The 10,356-nt window shown below is 38.1% G+C and overlaps 1 protein-coding gene across 1 annotated transcript; it reads left to right on the top strand.

Annotated features, from left to right (window-relative positions):
- Positions 1-5,547: 5,547 nt before the first annotated feature.
- Positions 5,548-8,403, top strand: LOC21400952 (pre-mRNA-splicing factor CWC25 homolog). Its single transcript, XM_010098215.2, has 4 exons — positions 5,548-5,921; positions 6,038-6,176; positions 6,294-6,470; positions 7,559-8,403. The coding sequence occupies exons 1-4, from the start codon at positions 5,734-5,736 to the stop codon at positions 8,264-8,266; spliced, it is 1,212 nt and encodes a 403-aa protein (XP_010096517.1). The 5' UTR covers positions 5,548-5,733; the 3' UTR covers positions 8,267-8,403.
- The last annotated feature ends 1,953 nt before the right edge of the window (positions 8,404-10,356 follow it).

Raw genomic sequence — 10,356 nt, 5'->3', positions numbered from 1 at the left:
CGAGCGCATAAACGACATCCAAGTTAGATTACGTAGCAGAAATCTGAAAGTTCAAATAATTTTTTCCATTTTCCAAATTTTGTGCAGCAGTAAAATTAAAATGACATGTATAAGCGACAACATACTTCATAGCCCTCGTTCAACGTCAGTCGGCTTTATCGTATTTTTTAGCACTGCGATTTCATTTTCCATTTTGACATGAAAAAGGAAGTGCATGTCGCCGTTAGCTTGACCTAAAGGACAAATATTTTAACTAAAACGAAATACAAATTCGAGTGTGCGGCGTCACTCATTGTATGTGAACGACAGTTAAAATTAGACGACCTTTACAAGGGGAAAACGACGCGCAGTTTAAATGAAAATGGGAACAAACTCCAAACTAGTGAATTCTCATTTGAAAAACTTCTCTCTCATATATATTAAAAAGAAAACAGCAAACTTTACACTTTAAAATGACAGTTAATATTAAACGACATTTTCAAGGTAAAATAGACAATAACTGCGTCATTTTAAATTGAAAACGACGTGTCGTTTAAGGGAATTCAACTACAAACACCATACGATTTCCTACAAGAATCATCCAATGGTTAGGAATGGATGGATTAATCGTAGGACCAGTTGTTTATGTGCTGAAGGTGGAGCCTGATGCATTCGATTTATGAACTATGGATGGGCTTTGGATTAGCTGAGAAGAAAGAGAGCGTTGTCCAGCCACTCCACGAATGTCCACTTTGAAGACGTGTCGTTTTAAAAAGATAACGACAACATTTACATTATCATAAAATTTTACGGGTCGTTTTAACATATACGGCAAAGACATCGGTTTCTTTTTTTTTTTTTTTTTCCTCCCGATGACATGTCGTTTCTATTTATACGATGTCATACCTGGAAATGAAGGCGCACGCGACGGCCCCACGCGCGTGTTGCAGCCGCCACTAGTAGGGGAAAGGGAAAAAAAAATAAAAAACAGGGAGATAGGACTGTTTGGATAAATAGATTAAGTAAAAAATATTTTTAAGTAAATAAATCACAAAAAAATAAATTAAATAAATAGGTCAACTTCTACGTCAGTTATTCCACGTCATCAATTATGTTTTTAGGGGTTTCTTTCTCCTCATCTTCTTCCATTTCGCGCAATTTTCTTCTTCCAGCTGCCTTCCATTTCTTCTCTCTTCTTCTCAAGTCATTGTCATCGCACAACCTCATTAACATTATTATCTTGCCCATTCAGCGTTTTTTTCTCGTCCAAAACGAAGTTTGAAGAAGAGCTACTAAGTAAATCTTTCTTTTTCTATATCTCTCATGGTGTTTTTGTTGTTGTTCATATGTTTTTAAGATGAGAATGTAGTTAAAAATGTTAAAAATTCATTAAAATAGTAATTTTACATGGTAAAATACCAGTTTACATTGTCTCATATGATGAAGATCTGCTGGATTTAGAAAAAAAAAATGTTTGTTCTTGGTTTGTTCTTATAACATGGTCAGTTCGTGGTCTGTTCTTATAACATGGTCGGTTCGTGGTTTATTCTTAGTATGTTCTTGGTCTGTTCTTATACATGGTCGGTTCGTGGTCTGTTCTCATTACATGGTCGGTTCGTGGTCTGTTCTTGGTATGTTCTTATTGCACGATCGGTTCTTAGTTTGTTCTTATTGCACGGTCGATTTTTAGTCTGTTCTTATTGCACAGTCAGTTCTTGGTCTGTTCTTGGGTTGTTCTTATTATATAGTACTATGTTCTTGGTATGTTCTTATTATATGGTCTATACTTGGTCTGTTCGTGGTATATTTGGTTTGGTTTAATGACATATTATTATCTTGATTAAATTTTTGCAGTTTTAAAATCTAAAAAATGCCTCAGTGGAAGATTTTTTTTTGACATTGGAGGAAAATGGGAGGAGAATGAAAGTTGTTGGGTGTGGCATACAGACTCTAATTTGATTGGCGTATATATGGATGAGAAGGATACTCTTGAAACCTTCGTTGATAAGATTTATAGAAAATGTGGAATTGATGGACAAAAACATTCCTTGCAGTTATCGTGGGTAGCGAATTTGAAACAGAAATCGTTGCCCATTGTAATAAAAGACAATGATGATTTGTTATTCTTCAGGGATATAGCCCACGAGGTACCACTACATGTGATAGTGGATGAGAAGTTTATTAATCTAGAAGAACATATTGATGGAGTCAAAATTAGGTTTTTTATCGTGATTTTATGGGTATTGTAGCTATAGATGAGTTTTTGACTTGTAATGATATTCCACCACAGTCGCAACCACAACCAGAGTCACAGCCACAGCTAGAGCTACAACCACTTGCCATTTTAAATGAAGTAGAAGTTACTGGTCCTTTAGGTTGTATCGACCAGATTGGGTTTGGATCATCTCATGGATCTACCTTCAGTGATGGATCTAGTTTAGAAGTTGGTCAGTACTTTACAAGTAAGAATGATTTGAAGGAAAAGCTGCATTTAATAGCTTTAAAGGGGAAGTTTGAGTTTCGAACAACAAAATTAAATAAAGACGTGCTTGTAGTAGAGTGTGTGGATCCAAAGTGTGTGTGACGTATCCGGGCCTGCAAACTGAGACTATCAAACATGTTTGTAATCCGCAAGTATAATGGTCTAGTGAGTCTAACCTCTTGTTGATGACTTCAAAATGTCTACCATTGTACTCTACCATCCTCTGATAGAGTATGTCAAGTATGTAATCAATAGACATACCATCATGGGGACGAGGTTGTTGTTGTTGTTGTTGTTGTCTTTTTTGTTGTTGTTGTTGGGAAAGTTGTTGGAGACGAGAATATTGTTTGGTAGGCTTCGGTTGCTGGACATGGACCACTCTTGCACCATAGTCCAAAAATGATGCAAGCTGGTCAATCTATGCATCTTTTTGGTCGGCATAAGGCAGATACAACTTCATGCACATACTACTCATTTCCTCCTTAGTGGGATAAAGAAATGGTACGACCAATCCCTGTATATTAAAAGAACATACATTCAATGATTATTTAGGTGGAAACATATTGTAAAAAAAAACAAATATGCTTACTTTGTAAAAAAAATACCTATAAACATATTGTATTCAAACCCTTACCTCGCCACTTTGCATAAGGTCGTCTATCTGTCCAATATTGACCAATGAAACCCGGCGTGCCTCCCATTTGAGGATTCTGAGAAGACGTCCATCAACCATCTTTACAAACGTGGCGCCGATGGTTAGAAAAGTTTCGAATGTCCAAACCTGCGTTAAATAAATTTTTTTAAGACTAGTAAAATAAAAAACTATGTATTATTTACTATAAGATCATGATTAAAAATTATGCATATAACTGTACGACATACCTGGAAGGCCCAAGGAAACCCGCATATTGAGTAGGTTTCCTTGATGCTCTTATTACGTCCTTTCTGAACCCATTTCTGAAATTTCTCTTTCAGGTTCTTCCTCAAAGACCGCAAAGTGCATTCAAAAGACACCTTGCCCCATGGATAGCTGTTAAAGAAGTCTAAATGGTCGACGTACGACAGCCAATCCAGTGGGACGGTCTTCTTCTCGTCCCCAGATAGTAATACTTGTGCTAAAAAGTAAATGATAACGATTTTTGCTTTATCATTACCTTTTATCTTGTTCTCTGTAAGCAATTTCTTTAAATCAGCAACAAGTACTACTTGAGCCTTAAAATGCTCCAACAATCTTATGTTCTTCGAAGCTTTCAACACCACGTCTGGCTCTGGGATTTCCCTGCAGTTCAATCCAGTGATTAAAGCAAAATCCATCTTTCCGAACCGAGTTGGCTTTTCCATTAACCATGAACCACAACTCATGTTCCTTTTCTGTTTCTATCTACCTCAAAAGCAGATAGTGTGTCAACACTCCAAAATATATCATATTTTCAGACATTGAAATCAAATGTCCTAAGGAAGACCCCTTGAAAATTGACATTTCCGTTTTAGGGTCTAAATTCTACCTTATTACCTCCAGGGCCTCCATCTTTGACTTCATAGTGATTTTCACTGGGAAGTACTCCTACATAGGATCCATGATCATTCTTAGCTGTCCAATCCCAGGAAGTTCATATGTGTTGTACTTCGGGAGGTCATTATGAGAAAAAAAAATACATCGGTCAGAACCGACCAAAACGACATAACCGATCAAAACGACACAACCAACCAGAACCGACCTAAAACCATAAAAACAAACCAGATTCGACCAACTAGAACCTTGAAAAGACAGAAAAGACTAGAACCGACCGAACCGACCTTGAAACAACCTAGAACCGATCGTGCCCAAACAGACCATACTAGAACCGACCTAGAACTGAGCCAACCAGACTAAACCGATCAGAAACGACAGTGCACGAACTAGAACTGACAGAACGACATAGAACTGACCAAACCGAATAAAACTGACCCAACATAGAACAGACCCGAACTGACCCCGAACCGACCTAAAACCGATCCAACCCTAAAACCAACTAAGAACCGACCTAGAACCGACTAAGAACCGACCAACCTAGAACCGACCAACCTAGAACCGACTTAAGATCGACCTAGAACCGACTACGAACAGACCACAGAAGAACCAAAACCGACTACGAACATACCACACAAGAATGTATGCAATTCTTGCTTTCTTATATTAAGTTTTTGTTCTTACAAAAATGTATAAAAAAAAAGTAAAACAAGAATAAAACCTTAATTTTAAATCAGAGAATAAAACCTTAATGTTACATGAGCAGATTCTGTTGCCTCGTCGACAGAGGTTCGGGAAATTGCCGTCTTAGTTGAGGAATAAGAGCTGTTTTGTGATGGGGGTCAGTTTTTGGTCGATTTTTAGTGAGAAAGGTGGTCGGGGTCAATTTTTGGTCAGTTTTTAGTGAGAAGGGTGGTCGGGGTCAATTTTTGGTTAGTTTTTAGTGAGAATGGTGGTCGGTTTTTGGTTAGTTTTTAGTGATAAGGGTGGTCGGGGTCGGTTTTTGGTCAGTTTTTAGTGAGAAGGGTGGTCGGTTTTTTGTGAAGGGGGGTCGGTTTTTGGTGAGAATGGTGGTCGGGGTTGGTTTTTATCAGTTTTTAGTGAGAAGGGTGGTCAGGGTCAGTTTTTAGTGAGAAGAGTGGTCGCTTTTTGGTGAAGGGGGTGGTCGGTCGTCGGCGAGAGAGGGTCGGTTTTGTCGGCGAGAGAAAGTCGGCGAGAGAGGGTCGGCCGGCAAGAGAAATCGGAGAGGATCGGCCGACGAGAGAGTTGGTGAGAGAGATCGGAGAGAGAGGATCAGCCGACGAGAGAAAGTCGGCGAGAGAGAAACCGGTGAGAGGAACTCGGTGGTGAGGGTCGGTCGTGAGGGTTAGTGAGAGATCGGAGAGAAAAACCGGTAATTGAAACTCGGTGGTGAAGGTCGGTGAGAGATCGGAGAAAAAAAACTGATGAAAGAGTTGGTCGTGAGGGTCGGTCGGTCGTAAGGTCGGTTTGTGAGGGAGAGTTTTTTTGAAATAAGCCGTAGGACCTATTTTTTAACAAGTAAGATACACATTAAAGTTTTTTTGTTATAAAAAAAATAGTCTACATTCTCGATTGTTCTCCGGTCTCTTATCAAATTTTCTCGAGAGATAGAGAGATAGAAAACTGAAGAAAAGGCGCGAGAGAGAAATTAGTCGTTGATCCAAGGGATTTCGCTCCTCCTGTTGCTCTGAAGAAGAAGAATCGCAAAGGAGAAATAATAAATCAGTGAAGAAGAAGAAGAATGGCGTTGAAGTTCTTGAACAAGAAGGGATGGCACACGGGGAGTCTGAGGAACATAGAGAACGTGTGGAAGGCGGAGCAGAAGCACGAGGCCGAACAGAAGAAGTTGGAGGAGCTCCGCAAGCAGATTCTGGAGGAGAAGGAGCGCGCCGAGTTCCGTCAACTCCAGGAACAGGCCGGCCTCGTCCCGTACGTTTTCCTTCTCTATTAGAGTTAGGGTTAGGGTTTTGCTTTGCTTTGCTTTGAATTCGATTCTATTCGATTTATCGTTTAATTCATCAATTTTGCTGATTGCTTGATTACAGTAAGCAGGAGAGATTGGATTTCCTGTACGAATCGGGTCTGGCCGTAGGAAAGGCAAGCGCTTCCGAAGGTTTCAAAGCCCTTGAAGCCTTTCCCAAGCCCGGCGACGCGCCTTCCTCCTCTGCCTCTGCAGCCTCCAATGTCTTTTTCGACTCTCGTATTCTTGATTTCTTTTTTCGCTCAATTTTCCCAATTTTTTGGATCTAGGTTATAAATTATTATTAATTTTCGTTCGTTCGTTCGTTTGTTTGTTGATAGCAAGCAGCGTCTTCGTCGGCTGTGCCGGGAGCTCTGTTCGAAGAGAAGCCTCAGTCTGCCAACGATGCTTGGAGGAAGCTCCATTCCGATCCGTTACTAATGATTCGGCAGCGCGAGCAGGATGCATTGGCCAGAATCAAGAACAACCCAGTTCAGATGGCTAGGATTCGCAAATCTGTAAGTTCTTTACCAAAATGTGCAAGTTTGCACAACAAGAAGTAGGACTTTTTTTTTTCTATTTTTTCTAATTTCTTTTTTTTTTCAAGTTGAGTATGGGAGAGCAGAAATGCTTAAGGAGAGGATAAAGTTAGGCTCCGATGGAGAACTTTAAATGTCTTGATCACCTGGCTGGAGGAGGAACTTGGTGTCACTGTAGAACACAAAAGCTCTAACCTTTTTTAAGGCTTAGTTCGAATCACAACTCAAATTCTTGTTATAGTGTCCCCTCTCACAAAAGTTCAAATTCAATTTTTGTTACTACAGTATTTTCTCTCACATGAATTCACTTTTTAACTTGAACGAGCAAAATGAACACGGCCTAAAGATTTAAAACTTAGTTAAATAGAAAGTGAGGATGTTTGACATTATAGATGTTAGATGAGACCTTGAAGAATGATGTTTTTGAGCAAATACGATTCTTTTATTAATTAACCGTCTGGTTGAGGCAGTGGAAGGGGATAGGTGGCATTTCAAAAATGAGATAAGGGGTCTGAATTGTTCGAGATTCAGACCCATGTCCCTGTGTAGCTCTCCATATTAAATATTATCCAGAAATGATGGCTGCAAGATAGATTGTGTACATGTTGCCAAAGCTGATAGGTTTCTTGTGTACTCAATGTCAATACTTGCACTCATCACTCAGTTTCTGAAAATATCTCTATTCCGTGCACTATGGTTACCTACTCTGCTTTTAATATTTATCCATTATATTCAATCATTACTTTTTGAACTTAGACTTATCATTTCTCTTAATGTTTTTCATTTTAGTACTCTCTTTTTTCCTTCAATACTTTCTTTGTAATTCTAATCAAAGATATTAAGCTTAGCTGCAAACGAGCCAGTCAACAGATTTTCTCACGATAAAAGTTTTGAGCTATCCTAAATCAGACTATTTTGTGTCAATAGTAGTTCCCCAAATTGTTTGATTATGTAATAAGATTGTCCGAATAAATTTTTTGATGTATGTTGCTTGACAGTTAGTTTGATGAATGTGCCATTTTCAATGTCTTCTCTAAACTAAAACTGTTTTGTCTTGCTGATTATAGGTTGAGGGAAAGGGCAAGAAGTCTCGTGATGAAAAGGAACATCGAAAGAAGCACCGTGATAGTAGTTCAAAGCATCAAAAGCATTCATCATCTGGCAAAGAAGAGGAAAGGAGGAAGAGCAGGAAGAGCGCAAACCATGATAAGCATTCAGATTCAGAAGAGGAAAGGAGGAAGAGCAGGAAGAGCTCAAACCATGATAAGCATTCAGATTCAGAAGATGAATCACGTAGAAAATCAAGTCGAAGTGAGAGGAATGGGTATCGGAGCTCGAAGTACAAGGAGCATTCACTTGGTGGCCAATCGGGTCCAGAAACTGTGAAAGACAGTCGACATTTTGTCAAGGGAAACAATGACAGGTCAGAGAAGGAAAAATATCCTACAGAAGATCGTAGTGAATCCCACTATAGGCGACGCAATGTTGCTCCTAAACTTTCGGAAGAAGAGCGAGCTGCTAGGCTACGTGAGATGCAAATGGATGCCGAGGTCCATGAAGAGCAAAGATGGAAACGGTTGAAGAAGGCTGAAGTGGATGATGCAAGGCAAGCTAGCCGTGACGCCATATCTAAGGGCAAAAATTTCTTGGATGCTGCTCAAAAAAATGTGTATGGTGCTGAAGAGGGGGGCAGCTCATCAATTGCAGAGAGTGTCCGTCGCCGAACTCATTATTCGCAGGGAAGGTCAGAACAAGGCAATGCTTTCCGGCGATGATGCCCTTGTATTTACTCTTTGTTTATTCCCAGTGTTTCTAATTTGATGCATTCTCATCTTGGCATCACTTAAAGTTTGATTAGCCAACATGTTGTATTGATAATTTTTTTATGGTAAGCTGCATTAAGTTGGAGTTCTTCCGGTTCTTGATTGAGCCCTCCTTTTTTTTTTTACTATAGTAAATCAGAAATACTCCCGCCTGAAATATAGTGAAGATTTTCTGGGTACAAACAGTCGAGACTAATCTATAGCAGCCTTTGCTGAAAGTAGTTAACTGTTTATGAATACATGGGTTGTGTTTGAAATTGATCCCATTTTTATTTTTCACATTTTTTTATAAAAAAAATGAAAATATTTTTAAAATAACGTTTGGTGTAATAAAGACAAAAAATAGAATGAAAATGATTTTTTAATTTAGTGTAAAATGAGAGAAATGAAAAATGACTTTTAGTCATTTTTTATTTTTTATTTTCGTTTTTTCTTCTCTCGAGTAGAGAGAGAAAAATAGACATTAATGGGTAAAAATGATTTCTGTTTGAGATTAAAAATATTTTCATTTTTATACAAAAAAAAAATTATTTTAAGATGAGTTTTATGCGCTAAGGGTTTTGTGGTAATCTAGTCATGATGGATGATGTTTGACGACTATAACACCACTATTCACATGAGTGCTATGATTACGGTTAGTTATGCAACCATAACTGTGGTCCAAATTAATTATGCTTTTGCATTATGCTTTCCATGCACAATCAGTCAAAACAATAGCACATGTGGGATCATCAACGTAGATCAAGTTTCCTTATCCCCATAGCGGCCAAAATAGCATCCTTATATGAATTCTGTTCATTTCGTTTGAATTGAGAATTTGAGTTAAAAAATAAATTAACGTAAGAAAAAATACTATAACAGAAAAAATTAAATTTAAATTTTTATAATAGACAATATTATAATAATAATTTGAATTAATAAAATGAACCGTTAATATTTTCAAAATATTATTGGTAATACAAAGCACCAGAACCTTTTAATTACCGTACATTGAACTATTCTCTGATGCATTATTTTCACTCGGCAAAAGCGAGCTTTGCTGCTAGTGACACTGCAGAGAAGAGTACTACGTTGATGGTTTTGGCTCGTTAAATCGTTGGGGAACCTGTCTTTTCATTTGTCACCGATCATGGAGGTGAATGGCCAACTGGGCCAATGATGAAGAAGAAAGACGAATATTGTTAGAAAATTGAATGAGGACGTGACCATACCCTAGCTGTCAACTCCTTGTCATGCTTTTCATCCACTAATCAAGAATGAATAATTGCATTGCTATAATTCTTGATCGCTTCAATATTATATTTACGAGTTAATCTCGGCTCTTAATTAGTGAAAAATTATCTCTCGGTGCCGACACAATTTGTTGACAAGTTCTTTAAGTCGCAAAGTAACAGTTTGTCATGATTTAAGTTGGAAATGATTGATTACTCAAAACGTTTTCTTTTTCTTCTTTTGACAACCTCACTCTGTAATGTTTTGAGAGAAAGGTTAGAAGTTGTGAAAGTCACTTGGATTGGAGAAAAGTTATATTTGTCAAACGTTTTAGAAGAAAATCACCTTGGGGATCAGAAAACGTGTGGTTGTGAATTGATATTTATGTCAAAACTCCTGTGTTTGTCATGTCGGTTTCAAACTTTCAATTAAGAAAGAAACCCTTTTTTGTCTACGTCCTAATTTACTCCTCAACTATAACCCTCCATACGCCCGTTTCATAAATATTGTAGCTTTTGCATGCGTCATTTCATTTCATCTCACACTTGTAAGTTGTGGGATATAACCACTAACCAGAATTCTTAAAACTTGAAAATTCAAACTATTCCAAGCACTGGTCACCCGGTCTTTGATATCAAAATTAACCCCTTAAACCTCTTTTTGCTTGGCTAATAATTAGTAAATCCTTTAGCTTAAGTTGAGCGTTACATATCAGGGCTTGTAGTTAGAGGGGACCTTTCGGTTTGGATTTTTCAAAATCATGTCATTATTTGACATGGGGTCTCTTTAAATGGACAAGTTAGGACATTAGTTTCCCCTTCCTTCCAAAT

This window comes from Morus notabilis, unplaced genomic scaffold (genome assembly GCF_000414095.1).
Source record: "Morus notabilis unplaced genomic scaffold, ASM41409v2 Scaffold1315, whole genome shotgun sequence".
Lineage (NCBI taxonomy): Eukaryota > Viridiplantae > Streptophyta > Magnoliopsida > Rosales > Moraceae > Morus > Morus notabilis.
The sequence above is the reverse complement of the archived record's forward strand: the minus strand, read 5'-3'. Positions and strand labels throughout refer to the sequence as shown.

Excerpts from the sequence above, each read along its gene's own strand:
- LOC21400952 (XM_010098215.2), top strand. The coding sequence starts at position 5,734 with ATGGCGTTGAAGTTCTTGAACAAGAAGGGATGGCACACGGGGAGTCTG. Across the intron at positions 5,922-6,037 it reads GAACAGGCCGGCCTCGTCCC|TAAGCAGGAGAGATTGGATT; the intron begins GTACGTTTTCCT and ends GCTTGATTACAG. Across the intron at positions 6,177-6,293 it reads CTGCCTCTGCAGCCTCCAAT|CAAGCAGCGTCTTCGTCGGC; the intron begins GTCTTTTTCGAC and ends GTTTGTTGATAG.